The 21,839-nt window shown below is 47.6% G+C and overlaps 1 protein-coding gene across 1 annotated transcript in view; it reads right to left on the minus strand.

The window, feature by feature from the left end:
• Window positions 1-21,839, minus strand: part of PIWIL2 (piwi like RNA-mediated gene silencing 2) — a 243,951-nt gene that overhangs the window by 206,889 nt on the left and 15,223 nt on the right. Inside the window, exons 3-4 of the mRNA XM_069766984.1 lie at window positions 12,196-12,295; window positions 7,314-7,386 (exon numbers count right to left, since the gene is read on the minus strand). Coding sequence (XP_069623085.1) covers window positions 7,314-7,386; window positions 12,196-12,295 — 173 coding nt within the window. The remainder of the gene's footprint in view (window positions 1-7,313; window positions 7,387-12,195; window positions 12,296-21,839) is intronic.

Consider the following 21,839-nt stretch of genomic DNA (forward strand, 5'->3'; position numbering starts at 1 on the left):
GACAGACAGCAGACTTCTGGGACACTGCTGGTTGGCCCCTTCAGTCTGGGACCAGCTGCAGCCGCAAGGAGTGGGACAAGGCGTTCCTGGCGCCGAAAAACAAACTTGGGGGTGCAGGAGAAAGTGGGCGGGGCTAACCGCCATGTCAGTACCGCCTGCTGTGTCCCCCAATGCGCCGAAATGAACCAGTTGGGCGGGAGAAAAGTCCGCCCGATGGAGAGAAGTGGGCGGAGTCGCGGACGGAAATAGGCCCCGGGAGAAGCCAGGGCCTAAATTAGAAGCCGGAGAGGGCCGCGGCGACGGCGGACGTGCAGCCAGGAAGCGGCGCGGCCGCCCACAAGATGGCAGCGCCAGGACAGAAAAGAGCGCGGCCGCAGGAAAAGGCAGTGCGGCTGCCTGCAGGCCCGCCGCAACGGCCCCACAGAAAGGCGCGGTCGCCGGTGGAAAAAGGCGCGGCTGTGTGCGCGCCAGAGAGGGAGGAGCGGCCGCTGCAAAAAAACAGCGCGGGTGCCAGTAGGGCCGCCACGCCACCCAGAGCAAGGAGCGGCCGCAGCAAAAAGGGGCTGTGCGGCTGCCTAGACAGTGCAGGGAAAGCAGCGCGGCGGCCACGCGAGGAGACATGCGCGCCGCCGCGTCAGAAAGGAGCGGCCGAAGTAAAATTAAGCGCGGCTGCCAGAAGGACCGCCGCGCCACTCGGGGACTAGAGCGGCTGCAGCAAAAAGGGTAGTGCGGTCGCCCAGACAGTGGGCCCTCAAAGGGGCCACCGCGCGAAGGAGAAAACTCCTCCCATGCCACCCCGAGAAGGACCCAGAGGAAGGGGAGCAGGAATACTCATCTAAACATCCCACGCCGCCTGTTACTAACCTCAAACCGGTGAAGGTATCAGACGTCCAGGGAGCTATGATGGACGTCCCCGTCTCCTCCAACCGACAGGCTCTGGTGGGCGAGTGGGTGGGGGACGGAGCCAGGACCAGACTTCTGAGCACGCTTGTGTGCTAGGCTCTTGGTCCTGCTGTGGGATATGAGGATACAGGGTGGCAGTACACGCCGTACTCATAGTCCGTATTGTGGTACTACAGGTGTGACTATTCACCCTGTATCCCTCCGGAAAAAACCTGAAAGAAAACGACGCACATTGAGGTAGATAAGGGTCTAATGAAAAGACCCGTGTCCACCTCCTACTGACTCTAAGCTAAACTGAATATCCTACTTCCTGTCGGTGGGGTGTACACTGCAGAGGAGGAGCTAACTTTTTTATTTGCATAGTATCAGCCTCCTCGTGGCAGCAGCATACACCATGGTTCCTGTGTCCCCCAATGAAAGGCGATGGAGAAAAGCAGATCATCTCTCTGAGCCTTCCCAAGGCCCTCCCTCCAGAAGTGTGTTGCTGAGTTATGTCCCGAGAGCTTCATCTCCAGGTCAACCCATTTCTTACTTAGCTTATGATGAAATAGGTCAAGAACGCAAGTTCCAAGGGAAGCATCGCTATAGAGCAAAAAATCCGGAAGGCCCAGTCCTCCGGACTGTTAACTTCTTCTCAGGAGATGGTATGCCAAACGTGAGCGTTTACCAGACCACACAAATCTCGTTATCGCTGTCTTGAGCCTGGAGAAAAAGGAAGCCGGGAGATACAAGGGAATGGTCTGGAAGAAATAAAGGAGACGTGGCAAAAGATCCATTTTGATTGCATTAATTCTCCCAAGCCAAGATAAATGTAGTTTGTTCCATTTCTCCAGGTCAATCTCTGCGTTATTTAGGGCTATTTTATAAATGGCATCATATAAATGTGAGGACTTGGCGGTTAAGTTTATACCCAAGTAAGCAAGGGAGTCTGATCGCCATCTAAATGGGAACGAGGAGCACAGCTGTGAAACTAGGGAGGGTGGTAACGAGATATTAAATATTTCAGATTTATATGTGTTAATTTTAAAATTACTTAAAGCTCCATAGCTATTCAATTCCGATAAGATATTAGGTAAGCTGGTGATAGGAGAAGTAATGTACACGAATATGTCATCAGCAAATAGTGTTAGTTTGTGTTCTTCTGATTGGAACTTCATTCCTGCTATGGAAGGGTTATTATGAATTGAAACTGCCAAGTGTTCCATGGTTAAAACATAGAGCAAAGGGGACAATGGACACCCTTGTCTTGTGTCGTTTCGCATGCAGAAAGGGTTTGACAATGAACCGTTCACCTTGACCCGGGCAGAAGGGGACTCATAAAGGGCTATAATACTCCACAACGCTTTTTTTTTGTAATTCAATGCCTCTATTGAACGCTTTTTCTGTATCTATCGATAGTATACATAAAGGATCACCTTTTTTATTGGCTCTGTCAATCAGAGAGATAGATCTAATAGTATTATCTCTTGCCTTTCTTCCGGGTATAAAGCCTACTTGATCCTGGTTAATCAGAAGGGGCAAGAGGCAATTAAGTCTCTTTGATATCATTTTGGCGTAGATTTTAACACCGATGTTTATAAGTGAGATTACCCCAGAATCAAGTAGCCGGGTTTGTAAACCAATAGAAAATTGTCCACGACTAAGCGTGTGTAATTCAAAACCAAATCAGTGTAAGAGTCAGTATAACTTATGACAATTTATGAGAGTAAAGTAAAGTACTTCACAGGAGGAGACAGCGTGCGATGAAGACTCCTCTCATGTTGGATCTGGAGGGGAGCCAGTCTTCTTGCGCTGCTTAGAGTGCTTTGCTTTCAGCCATCTTGGAGGGATATCTGGGAGTTGGGGAGAATGTGGCCAATCAGAAAGGTCGGTCATTGGCAGCTCAAAAGTTCCCAAAAGGTTGGCCAGATCACCCAGATTACGGAAAATGGCTATTTTCCCACCTTTGAAGGCTATCAGCTGGAATGGGAATCCCCATTTATACGTAATGTCTCTTTCTTTGAGGAGCGATAGTAGGGGACGTAATGCTCTTCTGAGCTGTAATGTACGTCTGGATAAGTCTGAGAGTAATAAAATCTGTGTTCCACAGTAGTTAATAGTGCCCCTCTGCCTGGCAGCTAGCATGATGGCCTCCTTGATTTTATAACAGTGTAAGTATCAAATATTAATAGTAAAGCCGCACCCTATAATGGCAATGTCTCTATGGACAGCAGAGTGCACGTCCTCACCAGGGGATCCATCCCAGTAGGTAAATCCAGAAGCGCATGAAGAGAAGGACAGCACCACAGCAATTGTGAAAAAACAGCTCCCGTATTTATTCTGCCATCTGCAACGTTTCGGTCCATGGACCTTTTTCAAGCATAACAGTGTACTCTGCAGATAACATCCCTAGGTCTCGATTCTGATGACGGCTTGGGTCCCAGGGATCTGTGTATACGGTCGAACTCAATTGAGCCTCCCTCCTCATCATTTAAGAGTTCAAGGAATAGTTTCTGTACAGTAGAATCTAGGTCAGAGGGATTTATAGTTTTAGGAAGGCGACGAATTCTGATGTTGTTACGTCTATTACGGTTTTCTAAGTCCTCCATTCCGGTCGCAAACTCCTCCAGTCTCTGAGCATGGCTAGCTATGACCTCTCTGTGAGTTTGTAATTCTTGTAGAATGATTTCCTGGGACTTCTCCACGTCTTCCACTCGGGATGTGAATTCTGATTTAAGAGCATGGAGCTCTTTTTTGTAGGAATTTTCAATACGGCAGGCAAAGACTTCCAAGTCTGTTTTGATGGGAAGAGATCTAATAAATTTGCTATGCTCATTTACAGACACATCATCTGGGAGTTCGTTGTTATCATCCCCTTCATCAGTCATTCTATCATGGGAGCCCTGGTGGGCTGGTAGATCATGTGAGTTGGAGCCATCACCTGAGGTCTTAGTGGAAGATTTGGATCTTGTGTTCCTGTGTTGGCTATTTGTATTAAGGAAACGATCCATGTCGCCGGAGTGGGTATCAGAATCTGGAGGTAGTCCAGTACGTTTTTTGGTTTTGCCCATATACAGTCATGGCCAAAAGTTGAGAATGACACCAAAATTATATTTTCACATGATCTGCTGCCCTCTGGTTTTTATTAGTGTTTGTCTGATGTTTCTATCACATACAGAAATATAATTGCAATCATATTATGAGTACCAATAGGTTATATTGACAGAATGAGTTAATGCAGCAAGTCAATATTTGCAGTGTTGACCCTTCTTCTTCAAGACCTCTGCAATTCTCCCTGGCATGCTCTCAATCAACTTCTGGACCAAATCCTGACTGATAGCAGTCCATTCTTGCATAATTCAATGCTTGCATTTTGCCAGAATTTGTTGGTTTTTGTTTGTCCACCCGTCTCTTGATGATTGACCACAAGTTCTCAATGGGATTAAGATCTGGGGAGTTTCCAGGCCATGGACCCAAAATCTCTATGTTCTGTTCCATGAGCCATTTAGTTATCACCTTTGCTTTATGGCAAGGTGCTCCATCATGCTGGAAAAGGCATTGTTGGGCGCCAAACTGCTCTTGGACGGTTGGGAGAAGTTGCTCTTGGAGGACATTCTGGTACCATTCTTTATTCATGGCTGTGTTTTTAGGCAAGACTGTGAGTGAGCCGATTCCCTTGGCTGAGAAGCAACCCCACACATGAATGGTTTCAGGATGCTTTACAGTTGGCATGAGACAAGACTGGTGGTATCGCTCACCTCTTCTTCTCCGAATAAGCTGTTTTCCAGATGTCCCAGACAATCGAAAAGGGGATTCATCAGAGAAAATGACTTTGCCCCAGTCCTCAGCAGTCCACTCCCTGTACCTTTTGCAGAATATCAGTCGGTCCCTGATGTTTTTTCTGGAGAGAAGTGGCTTCTTTGCTGCCCTCCTTGAAACCAGGCCTTGCTCAAAGAGTCTCCGCCTCACAGTGCATGCAGAAGCACTCACACCAGCCTGCTGCCATTCCTGAGCAAGCTCGGCACTGCTGGTAGTCCGATCCCGCAGCTGAAACAGTTTTAACATACGGTCCTGACGCTTGCTGGTCTTTCTTGGGCGCCCTGGAGCCTTTTTGACAACAATGGAAGCGCTCTCCTTGAAGTTCTTGATGATGCGATAGATTGTTGACTGAGCTGCATTCTTTGTAGCTGCGATACTCTTCCCTGTTAGGCCATTTTTGTGCAGTGCAATGATGGCTGCACGTGTTTCTTTAGAGATAACTATGGTTAACTGAAGAGAAACAATGATACCAAGCACCAGCCTCCTTTTAAAGTGTTCAGTGATGTCATTCTTACTTAATCATGACTGATTGATCCATTAACACAGGTGTGGGTGTTGATGAGGACAGGGCTGGCGATCAATCATTAAAAAGATGTTAGCTGCTCCTTTTAAGGCAGGACTGCAATGATGTTGAAATGTGTTTTGGGGGTTAAAGTTTATTTTCTGGGCAAATATTGACTTTGCAAGTACAGTAATTGCTGTTAAGCTGATCACTCTGACATTCAGGAGTATATGCAAATTGCCATTAGAAAAAATGAAGCTGTAGACGTTGGAAAAATTAATATTTGTCTCATTCTCAAAACTTTTGGCCATGACTGTACACCTGTGGGCCTTTAATAGCAGATATATGGTTGCGGGGGGTGGGGGGGGATCTGTAAGGCATGTGTGCCTACATCAGGCAGATAAGTTCCCCAACAGCGAGTGCCTTTCCCCTATATGAATTTTGAGCTCAGTGGGGGGTATGGTTTGGGGTTTTATGGACTGTGAGCATGAATTTTGAGCTCAGTGGGGGGGTATGGTTTGGGGTTTTATGGACTGTGAGCAAGTCAATGTATGCAGCCTTGTCTGTAGTTAAGAGTCTGCTCTCTTAAAGAAATAATAAATAATCTTTATTTTTATATAGCGCTAACATATTCCGCAGCGCTTTACAGTTTGCACAAATTATCATCACTGTCACCGATGGGGCTCACAATCTAAATTCCCTATCAGTATGTCTTTGGAATGTGGGAGAAAACCGGAGTACCCGGAGGAAACCCACGCAAACACGGAGAGAACATACAAACTCTTTGCAGATGTTGTCCTGGGTGGGATTAGAACCCAGGACTCCAGCGCTGTAAGGCTGCAGTGCTAACCACTGCGCCACCGTGCTGTCTCTCTTGTGGAGTCACTGCGTTTGGCGTCAAAAAGGGGGAGTCCAGGGAGGGGGGAGGAAAAGCCCGAGGAAGGCCACCAAAATCCCAGACAGGTACAGCACTGCGCCCTCCACCGGGGTCAGACGAAGCAGAGGGACGCGTGGGGACGATAGAAGTAGGTAGCAGGGGGGTACTGCAAGCGACCGTCGCCAAGAGTTTGCGGCTCCCAGCAGCCCACGTGGTAAGATGGCCGCCGCTGTGATTAGCGTCCTCACCCTGCACCTCCGGCACTCCCACACTCACCGGGACCTTCCGTGCTGTGCCGCGGTCTCCCTCCCTGCCTCGCGTCCCAGCACCTGCTTTGCAGATTCGTCCTCTGCCGCGGTCTATCTGCAGCTGGAGTCCTGCAGGGAGGCAGTAATGGCATCTCCTCTCCTGGCTGCTGTAAACGCTGTCCGGCGTCCTTCTGCCACGGGATTTCTCCAGCCGCAGGGAAGGCAAGGTGAGAAGCCTTATGTTCCCATATAGTATGGGTATTTTCTTGGGGTCAGATACCAGTTAGGGGTCTCAGAACGGGAAAGTCTAGGGAGCCCAGGTTAGACACGCCCGCTCTGCTCTGAGTCCAGGCCACGCCCCCCCCCCCCCCCCAGTTTTTCATTTTTATTTAAAAATAACAAACACAGATATACTCACCAAAAGCCTAATTACACTGAATCCCTCGCCTCCTGTAATAAAACAAAAATAAAGAAACCACAATATCCCTCACCTGTCCGTTTTGTCCCATGCCGTAATCCATGTCTGGGGAATAAATAGTTTTCAACCTGAATGGTGCCAAGATGCGACCATCCAGGCTGAGAACCACTGGTGAATGAGCTGTATTGACCAGGGGTGACATTATCAAGGTTACCGCTGACCAGTGATGCTGTGTTCCCAGCCGGGCTGAACTACGGTGTCCTCAGCGACAGGGGAAAAAGTCACCACAGTTCAGGTCAGTCACAACAGATAATCATGAGAAATTCTGCGTGTGGTACTGATATGCGGCACACGTTGCCACATGTGTGCCCCAAGTATTACACACACACAGACACTAACATCTCTGGTACTGTTTTTTTCTGGTATTGTAAAAAAAAAAAAAAACGGACGTGTGAAACCTGCCTAAGACTTAGTATGTGTAAACATGTTCACTTACCCTGATGCTAAAAGTGTAAAGTGTTTCTTACAGGAATACTGAAGCTTCATCAAGTATTCGTCCTCACTCACCTAGATCTTCCCAATGGCACTGGCACAGCAGAATCACCACTGCCTAAATGCACCGTCTCGGGCATCCCCCTGCCTACAAAAAAGGCAACGTCTTATCAAAACATTCAACGATATTGGTAATAGTGCAAAAACAGGATTTTTGGTTGCTTATCGTAAAATCTGTTTCTTGGAGCCTCCATTGGGGGACAGAGGAACCATGGGTGTATGTTGCTGCCACTAGGAGGCTGACACTATGCACAAAAAAATTTAGCTCCTCCTCTGCAGTGTACACCCCACCGAACATAAAACAACAGAAACATTGGGAGGGTGTTGTGTCCCCCAATGGAGGCTCCAAGAAACAGATTTTACGGTAAGCAACCAAAAATCCTGTTTTCTTTATCGCCTCTCATTGGGGGACACAGGAACCATGGGACGTCCCAAAGCAGTCCCTGGGGTGGGAAAAAAACAGACTTCCATCAGGTCAGAGGACTCACCACTGCCGCCTGCAGGATCCTACTGCCTAGGCTGGCTTCTGCCGAAGCGTAGGTATGGACCTTGTAAAATTTGGCGAACATGTGGATGGAAGACCAAGTTGCCGCTTTGCAAAGCTTTTTGGGGCGGAAGCCCTGTGGTGTACCGCCCAGGAGGCGCCGACTGCCTGAGTAGAGTGAGCCTTGATCCCAGGAGGGGGCACTCTGTTCTTGACCCGGTAAGCCTCCAGAATTGCCGTTCTGATCCAGCGAGCAATAGTTCCCTTAGAAGCCGGTTGGCCTCTGCGCGTGCCATCAGGAATGACGAAAAGAGAATACGTCTTCCTCACTGCCCTGACGAGGTCCAGCTTGTTCAACGATCGCTCCAGAGGATGAGTTGGAGCTGGACAAAAGGAAGGTAGAACGATGTCCTCGTTGAGGTGGAAAGTGGAAACCACCTTAGGAAGAAAATAAGGCGGAGGCCTGAGGACCACCTTGTCTTGGTGAATGACCAAGAACGGAGGACGGCAAGACAGGGCCGCCAACTCGGAAACGCGGCGGATAGAAGTGATGGCCACAAGAAAGGCCACCTTCCAAGATAGTACTGACAGGGGAATCTCCCTGAGAGGCTAGAAGGGGGAAACCCTCAGAACGTCCAGGACCAGGTTTAAATCCCATGAATCCACAGGGGCCCTGTACGGAGGGACAGCGTGTGCTACTCCTTGAAGGAAGGTCTTAACCTGTGGTCGGGAGGCTAAAGTCTTCTGAAAAAGGATGGAAAGCGCAGAGACCTAGCCCTTTAGGGAACTAAGAGCCAGGCCCGAATCCAGTCCTGCCTGTAGGAAGGCCAAAATGGAAGGCAGGGAAAAGGACATGGATGAAACTTGGTTGGACTCGCACCAACGGAAGTAAGCCTTCCAGGTACGATAGTAGATCCTGAAGGATGAAGGCTTCCTAGCCTGGATCATGGTGTGAATCACCCGGTCCGAAAGGCCCGACGCTTTCAGAACCACGATCTCAACAGCCACGCCGTTAAACTGAGCGACCGAAAATTTGGGTGGCAGATCGGACCCTGAGACAGCAGATCGGGCCTGTCTGGGAGGCGCCAGGGAGCGTCCGCAAGAAGATTGACGAGCTCCACGAACCAAGCTCTCCGGCACCTCTTCCGCTTTGATCTTTTACAACAGCTTGGGAAGTAATGGAAGGGGTGGGAACAGGTAGGGTAGCACGAACTGTGACCAAGGAATGGCCAGAGCGTCAACTCCCACTGCAAGAGGATCGCGAGACCTGGAGACGAACTGCGGAACCTTCCTGTTCATTCGAGACGCCGTGAGGTCCACGTCCGGAGTCCCCCATCGAAGACACACCTGATGGAAGACCTCCGGATGCAAGGACCATTCCCCTGCCGCGAGACCATCGTGGCTGAGGAAGTCGGCGGCCCAATTGTCCACGCCGGGGATATGCACCGCGGATATCACCGGAACAGTTGCCTCTGCCCAGAGAAGAATCTTGGATACCTCGGCCAGGGCCAAGGAGCTCCGAGTCCCCCCCCCCCCCCCGATGGTTGACATATGCCACAGCAGTGGCGTTGTCCATCTGGATCCGGATCGGTAGGCCCCTGAGAATCCTTTCCCAGTGGCGGAGGGACAGAAAGATGGCCCGAATCTCGAGGACATTGATCGGCAGAGATGATTCCTGCGCCTACCAACTGCCCTGAACCGTCAGGTGGTGAAAAACCGCACCCCAGCCGAGCAGGCTGGCGTCCATCATCACCACTTGCCAGTGAACTGGAAGGAAGGACCTGCCCTGGGAGATGAGAGGTGACGTCAGCCACCAGTTGAGAGACCGTTTGACCCGAGAAGAGAGTCGGATCGGACGATCCAGGGAGAAGACAGATCTGTCCCACTGAGACAGAATGGCTTGCTGAAGGGGTCGCGAATGAAATTGAGCGAAGGGTATCGCTTCTAATGTTGCTACCATCCTCCCCAGAACCTTCATGGCCGATCGGAGGGAGGGAGGCCGAGGACCCTGGAGCAAGCGTATGTCCCGACAAAGAGTGGATCTCTTGTCCTTGGGAAGGAAGACCTTGGTCTGACGAGTGTCGAAGAGCATGCCCAGAAAGATGATGCGCTGAGAAGGAATAAGGCAGGACTTCTTCCGGTTGATCAGCCACCCGAAATGGGCTAGGGTGTCGAGAATGATGGACAGACTTTCGTGAGCCTGAGAAAAGGACGGAGCCTTGATGAGAATGTCGTCGAGGTATGGAAACGGAACCAAGCCTCTGACCCTCAATATGGCCATCAGCGCCGCCATGATCTTTGTGAAAACTTTGCGAAGAAACCCAGAACAAGAGTGGGATCTTTTGGAGGTCGGGATTCGAAAAAACGATCCCAGGGTCGTGAAAGGAACTCTATCTTATACCCCCAGGATACAACTTCCCTGACCCACGCGTCCTCTACTGAGGAGATCCAGACATCCCTGAAGAAGAGAAGACGGCCGCCCAATCTGGGAGGAGGGCTAAGGTCTTGCCGAGAGTCATGCCGAGGTGGATCTTCCAGTCTTGGGCCTGGAGGATCTACCCTGGGAGTAGCGAGGACGCCAGGACAGAGTGGGCCTAAAGGATACTGTCTTCTCCTGACGTGCCTGTGGTCTCTGTTGCTGCTGGGAAAAGGAGTTTGACGCCGCGAAGCGACGAAAAGGCCGAAAGGACTGAAATTGCCATCTAGGAGGAGGGCGACGAGGTTTAGCCTGGGGAACAAGAGAACTTGTACCCCCGGTGGCGTCCTTAATGATTTGGTCCAGCTTGGAACCAAAGAGACGTGAGCCTTGAAAGGGCAGACTGGTAAGGGACTTCTTGGAAGATAAGTCCGCCTGCCAGGCCTTGAGCCAAACGGTCCGGCGGATGGCAACAGCATTGCTGGACGCCTGAGCCGCACGAGACGAGGCATCCAGAGAGGCAGAGATCAGGTATTCACCAACGTGGGAAATCTGGTTGGCAAGCTCAGTCAGCTGCGCGGGCGGCGCCCCGTCTAGGATACCTCGACGAAGTTCTTTGGCCCATTTGGAAATGGATTTCGAAACCCAAGTGGAAGCAAAGGCTGGACATAGAGAGGCTGCAGCCGCTTCAAAAGCTGACTTTGAAGGATTCTAACGATAGAGTTATAGAATCCTTTGCAGAGATGCTCCGCCAGACAGTGGAAGTACCGTGTTGGTGGACAGCCTGGAAACAGGGGGGGGGGGGGGGGGAGTCCACCGAGGGAGAGGCCGTCCAATTGGCGGTAAGTTCTGGAGAAAAAGGATATAACACACCAAGGCGTTTTCCCCTCTGAAAACGTCTGGTCGGGTTCTCTCTTTCTCTGGTCATGATTTCCTCGAATTCAGGATGAGGAGCGAAAAACTTGGAAGGGGGTTTAGCCCGTCTAAACGAAACCACCTGATCTGCGGGTTCCGTAGAGGGATCCTTGATATCACAGGTTTGATTTATAGCCCCAATGAGATTCTGGACCATATCCCTCATGGCGGCGATTTGGTTAGAATCCAGCTCCAAAATATCCCCTGAGGGCGCATCAGAGAACGCCTCGCCTGACTCAGGGGAGGAGGATTGGAAGGACCCCGACCGCAGGGGAGGACCGTGTGGCGAAATCGAGCGAGAAGACGACTCAGACCGTCGTTCCTGTCTGGACCTTTTGCAGCTTATCAAGGAGGTCTCGGACAGAGGCTCCTGCGACCCGCCGGCTACTGTGGGGGTCTGCAGAGGTAATTGATCCAGCACGGACACCAGAGTTTGAGACACCCGTGTTAGATCGGCCACCAATTGTGACAGAGAGGAAGCCCAGCCTGGGATGGGGGTCTCACTCTCGGGCGGATCGGACCGGACTTCTGAGCACGCTTGTGTGCCAGGATCATGGTCCTGCTGAGGGATCTATGAGGATAAGGGGTGGCAGTACACACCGTTCTCATAGTCCGCTTTGTGGGATTACAGGTGTGACTACTCACCCTGTATCCCTCCGGAAAAACCTAAAAAGAAACGACGCACATTGAGATAGATAAGGGTCTAATCAAAGACCCGTGTCCACCTCCTACTGACACTAAGCTAAACTGAAGAGTATAATGCCAGTCGATGGGGTGTACACTGCAGAGGAGGAGCTAACTTTTTTTGTGCATAGTGTCAGCCTCCTAGTGGCAGCAGCATACACCCATGGTTCCTGAGTCCCCCAATGAGAGGCGATAAAGAAATCCAAAATACCACCTCTATGCTGGTACTTTGTGTAAAGTTATAATAGTGGCTACGTTGTAACAAACCTATCAGTGGCGCAGTGAAAAACAATGTAGTACAGACTAGGACTCCAAGAAACAGAGGAAGCGCACCACCTCACGACACTTGTCGCTTCACTTTACACACAGATGAATCCATCACATCACACAGGACTTACCCAAAAAGGGTCTCGCTGGAGGGAGAGACTTAGAGGACTGTGGTTCGAAGCCCAAACCTCGGAACATGGATGGCAGCACATTTCTGGGATCTTGTGTCTCCTACACAGAAAATCTTATGTTATATATTTATCAAACTGGGGAGGATTCACCATTTCCCAAAATGGACTCAGCTTAGGGTCATACACGTACCATAGTAAGGTGGGAGGTTAAGGACGTGGTGCTTCTGTGAACTGTAACCTAAGATTTATGGAGAGTGGCTGGGATTGCCAAAACCCGCATCCCTAGACGCCCTCCTGTGGTTTTATCACTCATTTTACCTTGGTTGAATATCTTTTCATTGCTCAGAGTAGCTTGATGTTTCTATTTTAACAATGACGGGTCACAGTGTGCAATATATACAATAAAATAGCATGTGCCAAACACAACCAGAGACCCTCATTATAGGGAACCTGTCACCTAATTAATGCAGCTCAAACCACGGGCAGCATGATTCAAAGCCTGGTTCCTCCATTGCAGCTAAGTAGATTTTAAAATATACATTTACACAAGGGTCTCAAACACACGGCCCCTGATGCTCCATTGTGCTGTCCAGCGAGCCACGGGCCAACCAACGTCGGCGCTTATTTCCAACTGTGCGTCCTCGAATGCACATTGAATTGAAATGTATTGCGGTGCAGGGACCTGCTCCTTAGGCTACTTACACTTTTCCGTCTTTTGCCAAGCGTTGCAATGCGTCGTTCTGTTGAAAAACGCATCCTGCAAAGTTGCCCGCAGGATGAGTTTTTTTCACATAGACTTGTATTACCGACGCATCGCGACGTATGGACACACATTCCATACGTCGTGCACTGGATGCGTCGGTTTTTGGCGGACCGTCTTACCGAAAAAACGTTCAAGGGAACATTTTTTCATACATCGGGTCCTGCAATTTTAAGTGCGCAGGTGCGGCCGGAACTGCACCCCCTCCTCCCTGGGACTTTACTATGGGCAGCGGACGCATTGAAACACTGCGTCCGCTGCCCACGTTGTGCTAAAAAACTCCAATGTCCGTCGGTACGTCGCGCCGATGCTTAGCGACGGCCGCGTACCGACGGAAGTCTGAAAGAAGCCCAAGAAGAATTTATTTTTATGTATGTAAAGAGCATCAGAATGGGGACATTACTATAAGATGGGGGACCAGGATGGGGCCATTACTATAAGATGGGGGACCAGGATGGGGCCATTACTATAAGAAGGGAACAAGGATGGGACCATTATTATAAGAAGGGGACCACGATGGGGACATTTCCATAATAATATGACCAGGATGGGGACATTTCTATAAGAATATGACCAGGATGGGGACATTTCTATAAGAATATGACCAGGATGGGGACATTACTGTAAGATGGTGCCAAGATGGGGACATCATTACAGGACATCATTATATTACTACAGGACGGGGGATATTACTACAGGACGGGGGATATTACTACAGGACGGGGGATATTACTACAGGACAGGGGATATTACTACAGGACAGGGGATATTACTACAGGACAGGGGACATTACTACAGGACAGGGGACATTACTACAGGACAGGGGACATTACTACATCACAGGGGACATTACTACAGGACAGGGGACATTACTACAGGACAGGGGACATTATAACAGGATGGAGGCCAGAATTGCTATAGGGAGCTAATTGTAAAACTAGATTATTGTATGATCAAAAAAAAAAAGGAAAACATTTGCCATGTCACATTGGCAGAGCCCCTGAGGTGTCAAAACAGCAGAACCCACCATAAGTGACCCCATTTTACCAATTAAACCTCTCAATGAATTCATCTAGGGGTGCAGTGATCATATTGACACCTGAGCTGTGTCACAGAATTTTATACCAATGAGCAGTGAAGAAAACATGCGGCAATTACATTTTACCACCAAAATTTTGCTTTAGCCCCAGATTTTACATTTTAACATGGGGAAATGGGTTACAATAGCACCAAAATTTATCCCACAATTTTTGCTGAACATAGAAATACCACAGTACAGATTGCCATATGTCGAGACTAGGGAAGGCCGGAGCGCTATTTGCCTTGTGGAGCACAGATTTTCCTAGAATAGTTTGTGGACTCCATCTACAGAACCCCTAAGTGCTAGAAGAACAGAATCCCCCTCAAGTGACCCCATTTTGGAAATTATACCCTTTTGGGAATTTATTTACAGGTTTAGTGGCAGTTTTGACTACATGGGTGTTTTCCAGCAGTGGATGTTGCGGAGTGAAAACTGCAAACTGCCATTGTAGTGCCCAGTATGTTGTAGTGTCCATTACGTGGTAGTGCCCTGCTCATGATTCTCCCCTAAGTGCTAGAAGAACAGAATCCAGGAGGGATCTATTCACTATAATAAGGCAGCAGATTTTCTCTGGACTCCTTCTGGTCTCTGTTCAGCTGTGTCCTCCTTTTCAGAAGTGCACAAAACAATGGCTTTTATGCATGCCTAAAAAGACGGACACCGCCAGATCATAGGCCAGATGGCATCCACAGTGCCTCCATCAATATAAGGAATCTCCCACTGGGGGTTCTGTCTGAATCACGTGTTTCAGAGATTTACACGGAATCCGCGATGTAAGCGCTCAGCGTAGGATAAATATGCGCTGAGCATTACTGCAATCTTTGGGAGGTAGAATGAACAAATCAACAGCAGGTTAAAAATGGTTGCATTTATTTTTTACACCGTTCCTGGTGCAGTATAGGCGTCACGTCCCCCTGGAAGACCTGGAGTTAAACGGTCACGTCAGGTAATGAATCGCGGGTCTTATTTTAGAGAATGGTGTAATTTGTGTCCCATATTAAATAGATTTAGTATCCTCTGGTCCTGAAGAGGTTAACGAACCTTTCTATGCTGGTCAGAAACATGCAACTCCATTTCAGCTGCTTCTCATCTGCTCATTACCTTTTCTGATATAAACTGGTAAGATCTTCTTTTCCCTACTGGTGTGATTTGTCTTCCCATTCTAAAGCTAAGTGGTTGTAGTAGAGTTGTTGTAGTAGTGATCAGTGGTTTGCTGTAGCACATATGTGTATATCTCCTAGTCCCTGTTCCCATTTAGTTTATTCCTCCCTGTCCCTATCCTCCTCCCTATTGTTGGTTGGTGCTTTTGTATGATAGTGGTTTTCTGTTATCCCCGTTTTGTCTTTGTGTCTTGTTTACCTTACATTTCTGTCATATGCCTCATGGGGTGGGGACAGATCAGGGTTTAACCCCTTAAGCCCCGAGGGTGGTTTGCACGTTAATGACCGGGCCAATTTTTACAATTCTGACCACTGTCCCTTTATGAGGTTATAACTCTGGAACGCTTCAACGGATCTTGGCGATTCTGACATTGTTTTCTCGTGACGTATTGTACTTCATGTTAGTGGTAAAATTTATTCGATATAACTTGCGTTTATTTGTGAAAAAAACGGAAATTTGGCGAAAATTTTGAAAATTTCGCAATTTTCCAACTTTGAATTTTTATACCCTTAAATCACAGAGATATGTCATGCAAAATACTTAATAAGTAACATTTCCCACATGTCTACTTTACATCAGCACAATTTTGGAACCAAAATTTTTTTTTGGTAGGGAGTTATAAGGGTTAAAAGTTGACCAGCAATTTCTCATTTTTGCAACACCATTCTTTTTTTTTTTTTTAGGGACCACATGTCATTTGAAGTCATTTTGAGGGGTCTATATGATAGAAAATACCCAAGTGTGACACCATTCTAAAAACTGCACCCCTCAAGGTGCTCAAAACCACATTCAAGAAGTTTATTAACCCTTCAGGTGTTTCACAGGAATTTTTGGAATGTTTAAATAAAAATGGACATTTAACTTTTTTTCACACAAAATTTATTTCAGCTCCAATTTGTTTTATTTTACCAAGGGTAACAGGAGAAAATGGACCCCAAAAGTTGTTGTACAATTTGTCCTGAGTACGTTGATACCCCATATGTGGGCATAAACCACTGTTTGGGCGCATGGCAGAGCTCGGAAGGTAGGAGCGCCATTTGACTTTTCAATGCAAAATTGACTGGAATTGAGATGAGACGCCATGTTGCGTTTGGAGAGCCCCTGATGTGCCTAAACATTGAAACCCCCCACAAGCATCACCACTTTGGAAAGTAAACCCCTTAAGGAACTTATCTAGATGTGTGGTGAGCACTTTGACCCACCAAGTGCTTCATAGAAGTTTATAATGCAGAGCCGTAAAAATAAAAAATCATATTTTTTCACAAAAATGATCTTTTTGCCCCCAATTTTTTATTTTCCCAAGGGTAAGAGAAGAAATTAGACCACAAAAGTTGTTGTGCAATTTGTCCTGAGTACGCTGATACCCCATATGTGGGTGTAAACCATTGTTTGGGCGCATGGCAGAGCTCGGAAGGGAAGGAGCGCCATTTGACTTTTCAATGCAAAATTGAATGGAATTGAGATGGGACGCCATGTTGCGTTTGGAGAGCCCCTGATGTGCCTAAACATTGAAACCACCCAAAAGTGACACCATTTTGGAAACTAGACCCCCCCAAGGAACTTATCTAGATGTGTTGTGAGAACTTTGAACCCCCAAGTGTTTCACTGCAGTTTACAACGCAGAGCCGCGAAAATAAAAAAAAAAATTTTTTTCCCACAAAAATGATTTTTAGCCCCTACATTTTTATTTTCCCAAGGATAACAAGAGAACTTGGACCCCAAAAGTTGTTGTCCAATTTGTCCTGAGTATGCTGATACCCCATATGTTGGGGTAAACCCCTGTTTGGGCACACCGGAGAGCTCGGAAGGGAAGGAGCACTGTTTTACTTTTTCAACGCAGAATTGGCTGGAATTGAGATCGGACGCCATGTCGCGTTTGGAGAGCCCCTGATGTGCCTGAACAGTGGAAACTCCCCAATTCTACCTGAAACCCTAACACACCCCTAACCCTAATCCCAACAGTAACCCTAACCACACCCCTAACCCTGACACACCCCTAATTCTAATCCCAACCCTAATCCCAACCGTAAATATAATCCAAACCCTAACCCTAACTTTAGCCCCAACCCTAACCCCAACCCTAGCCCCAACCCTAACCCCAACCCTAGCCCCAACCCTAACCCTAGCCCTAACCCTAGCCCCAACCCTAACCCTAGCCCTGATGGGAAAATGGAAATAAATACATTTTTTAAATTTTATTATTTTTCCCTAACTAAGGGGGTGATGAAGGGGGGTTTGATTTACTTTTATAGCGTTTTTTATATCGGATTTTTATGATTGGCAGCCGTCACACACTAAAATACGCTTTTTTTTATAGCAAAAAAGTTTTTGCGTCTCCACATTTTGAGAGCTATAATTTTTCCATATTTTGGTCCACAGAGTCATGTGAGGTCTTGTTTTTTGCGGGACGAGTTGACGTTTTTATTGGTAACATTTTTGGACACGTGACAGTTTTTGATCACTTTTTATTCCTATTTTTGTGAGGCAGAATGACCAAAAACCAGCTAGTCATGAATTTCTTTTGGGGGAGGCGTTTATACCGTTCCGCGTTTGGTAAAGTGGATGAAGTAGTTTTATTCGTCGGGTCAGTACGATTACAGCGATACCTCATTTATATCATTTTTTTATGTTTTGGCGCTTTTATACGATAAAAGCCATTTTATAGAAAAAATAATTATTTTGGCATCGCTTTATTCTCAGGACTATAACTTTTTTATTTTTTTTGCTTATTATGCTTTGTGGCGGCTCGTTTTTTTGCGGGACAAGATGACGTTTTCAGTGGTATCATGGTTATTTATATCCGTCTTTTTGATCGCGTGTTATTCCACCTTTTGTTCGGCGGTATGATAATAAAGCGTTGTTTTTTGGCTCGTTTTTTTTTTTTTCCCTTACGGTATTCACTGAAGGGGTTAACTAGTGGGACAGTTTTATAGGTCGGGTCGTTACGGACGCGGCGATACTAAATATGTGTACATTTATTGTTTTTTGGGGTTTTTTTAGATAAAGAAATGTATTTATGGGAATAATATATATTTTTTTATTTAGTAATTTTTTTTTTTTTTTACCCATGTGGAAATTTTTTTTTTTTACTTTGTCCCAGGGGGGGACATCACAGATTGCCGATCTTACAGTTTGCACAGCACTCTGTAAGATCGGCGATCTCACTGACATCGCTGCAGGCTTACCAGCACCTGCAGGCGACCCGGAAGTACTCCCTGCAGGACCCGGATGCAGCCCCGCGGCCATTTTGGATCCGGGGACTGCAGGGAGAAGACGCTCGGTACACGGTCACCGTGTACCGATAGTCTCAGGGAAGCCCGCAGGGAGCCCCCTCCCTGCGCGATGCTTCCCTGTACCGCCGGCACATCGCGATCATGTTTGATCGCGGTGTGCCGGGGGTTAATGTGCCGGGAGCGGTCCGTGACCGCTCCTGGCACATAGTGCCGGATGTCAGCTGCGATAGTCAGCTGACACCCGGCCGCGCTCCCCCCGTGAGCGCGGCCGATCGCATATGACGTACTATCCCGTCACTGGGAATTAAGTCCCAGGTCACCTGGACGGGATAGTACGTCATATGGGATTAAGGGGTTAAAGGAAACCTGTCACAAGGTTTAGCCGATACGAGTTACAGCCACCGTCTTTCAGGGATTATCTACAGCATTCTATAATGCTGAAGACAAGCCCCACAAGGGAGGCATCGCAAGAAGATGGGAGGCGCCGGAAACAGACCTGCGACACTCATTGGACCTGACTGCCCCGCAGGTGAGTATAATAAAAGTTAATTTTCTTCTCTTGCAGGTCGGGTTGGGGGCTTATATACAGCATTATAGAATGCTGTATATAAGCCCTGAATGTCGGTGGCCGTAACTCGGATCAACCAAACCTGGGGACAGGTTCCCTTTAAAAGGAGCATAGTAAGGTTGAAGACTCGGACCTCTCTACTTTGAAGAGTACCCCCGGGACAGAGATAGTTAGGGTCCCAGCTCCAGAGACAGTTTGAGGCCCTCCTTCCTTAGCAAAGACCGTCACAGCATGACAATGAGTGATTAGACAAATTTATTCTTCGGGTCGGTGCAATACTGCGATTACAGCCATACCAGATTTATATCGGGTTTTTATGTTTGGCTACTGTCATACACAAAAAGGTGCTTTTTATTGCAAAAACAAGTTTTTGCATCCCCATGTTTTGATAGCTATAATTTTTCTATATTCCAGCCGACAGTCATGTGACAGCTTGTTTTTTTGCGGGACGAGTTGACGTTTTTATTGGTACCATTTTTGGTCACATAATATTTTTAATCGCTTTCTATTCCGATATTTTTGCGAGGCAGAATGAACAAAAACCAGCAATTCAGGAATTTTTTTTTTATGCAGTTCCACATTTGGTACAATTTATAAGGTACTGTAGCTTTATTCATCAAGTCAGTACAATTGCAGCAATAACAAATTCACGGTATATTTTTCTTTTATGTTTTGGCGCTGTTACACAATAAAAAATATATATATATATATATATATATATATATATATATATATATATATATATATATATATAGTAAGGATTTCACTCACTCAGCTGCGACGGCTGACACTCAGGAGACGTGTTCCTTTAAAGTTCACTGGGTTTATTGCTTCATAAACCATGTTGCAAACAACAGAAAACAAATAGCCTTTGGTTCAGGTAAAGAAAAACAAGTGTCCAGTTCATCCGGCTCAGTCCTGAAGCCGTAACACACTCAGGAGGGTTTCACCTCCACACATCTCTGCTGTGTAAAGGATTAGCCAGTCTTATAAAGAGCTAACCCCACCCAGTAACCCATCACATGATTAGCCATGTGGTCTGACATTACCACAGGTCCTGAAACACATATACAAGATTATGTGCAAGAAAGGAATACTCCGGGCTACATTACAGCAACCAGGCACTTATGTGGCACATACCTCCCATCGACTACAAACCCTTTAGCCATGCTACATACCTTCCCCCTCTGCCTAAAGCCGTGGGGCTTGGCACTTTCCCCCACTAAACAAGGGATTCTCGATAGGGCATCCGCATTACCGTGCAGCTTTCCGGCCCTATGTTCCACATGGAAACTGAAGTCCTGCAGGGCTAAGAACCAACGGGTGACTAGCATTTCTTCCTTTCTCATCCACCTAAGCGGGGCATGGTCAGATACCAGTCTAAATTTACGTCCCAGCAGATAGTACCGCAATGTGTCCACTGCCCATTTTATGGCCAAGCACTCCTTCTCAACGACTGAGTAGTTCTTTTCAGATGAGGACAGCTTCCTACTCAGATAGAGAACAGGATGCTCCTCCCCATGTAGTTCTTGGGAAAGGACTGCTCCCACCCCAACATCTGAGGCATCTGTCTGAAGAATAAACTCTTTCTTGAAGTTTGGGGCCATCAGAACGGGTTGCTTACATAAAGCCTCTTTCATTTCTTGGAAGGCTGAATCTGTTTCTTCGGACCACTTAACCATTACTGATTTTGTCCCTTTTAGCAGGTCAGTCAGAGGCGCCGCCATTGTGGCGAAGTTTGGGATGAACCTCCTGTAATATCCCACGATTCCCAGGAAGGCTTTAACTTGCTTCTTGGAAACTGGTTTTGGCCATGTTTGAATTGCCTCCACTTTACTGATTTGGGGTTTTATTTCTCCATGACCCACTATGTATCCAAGGTACTTAGCTTCTTCTTTACCCAATGCACACTTCTTCGGGTTTATTGTAAATCCGGCCTCTCTTATAGCATCAAACACCGCTTGGACTTTCTCCAGATGACTCTCCCAGTCCGGGCTAAAGATGACGATATCATCTAGGTACGCAGCAGCGTATGCCTTGTGGGGTGCAAGGACTCTATCCATAGCCCTTTGGAAGGTGGCCGGAGCTCCCTGTAGGCCAAATGGCATCCGGACATACTGGAAGCATCCATCTGGTGTAGAAAACGCCGTCTTCTCCTTGGCTTCCTGTGCCATGGGGATCTGCCAATACCCCTTCGTCAAATCCAAGGTGGTTATGTACCTGGCGGGCCCAAGCCTTTCGATGAGCTCATCAACTCGGGGCATGGGATATGCGTCGAACTTGGAGACCTCATTCAACTTCCTATAGTCGTTGCAAAATCTCCACTCCCCATCAGGTTTTGGGACCAGGACAATTGGGCTCGACCAACCGCTCTTGGATTCCTCAATGACTCCAAGCTTCAAGATACGCTCCACTTCCTTGGAGACTATTTCTCGACGGGCCTCAGGAATTCTATAGGGCTTCACGTTCATGCGCACATGGGGCTCTGTCAGGACCTCATGCTCTATGACCTTCGTGTACCCAGGCAACTCGGAAAACAGGTCCCTGTTTTTCTGGAGTAACTCCCAGCATTGCTGTTTCTGGGACTCCGATAGCGTCTCCGCTATAGTAACCGCTCCAACCTCATCTTCTGGGTTGCTTAACAACGATGGAGTTACTGTCGGCTCTCTATCTTGCCACGGCTTGATAAGGTTGACATGGTATACTTGGAATGGTTTCCGTCTTCCTGGTTGGTGAATTTTATAGTTTACTTCACCAAGTTTCTCGACAACCTCATATGGCCCTTGCCATTTGGCCAAGAACTTGCTTTCCACTGTCGGAACTAACACAAGAACTCGGTCT

Source organism: Ranitomeya imitator, chromosome 4, assembly GCF_032444005.1.
Source record: "Ranitomeya imitator isolate aRanImi1 chromosome 4, aRanImi1.pri, whole genome shotgun sequence".
NCBI classification, from domain to species: domain Eukaryota; kingdom Metazoa; phylum Chordata; class Amphibia; order Anura; family Dendrobatidae; genus Ranitomeya; species Ranitomeya imitator.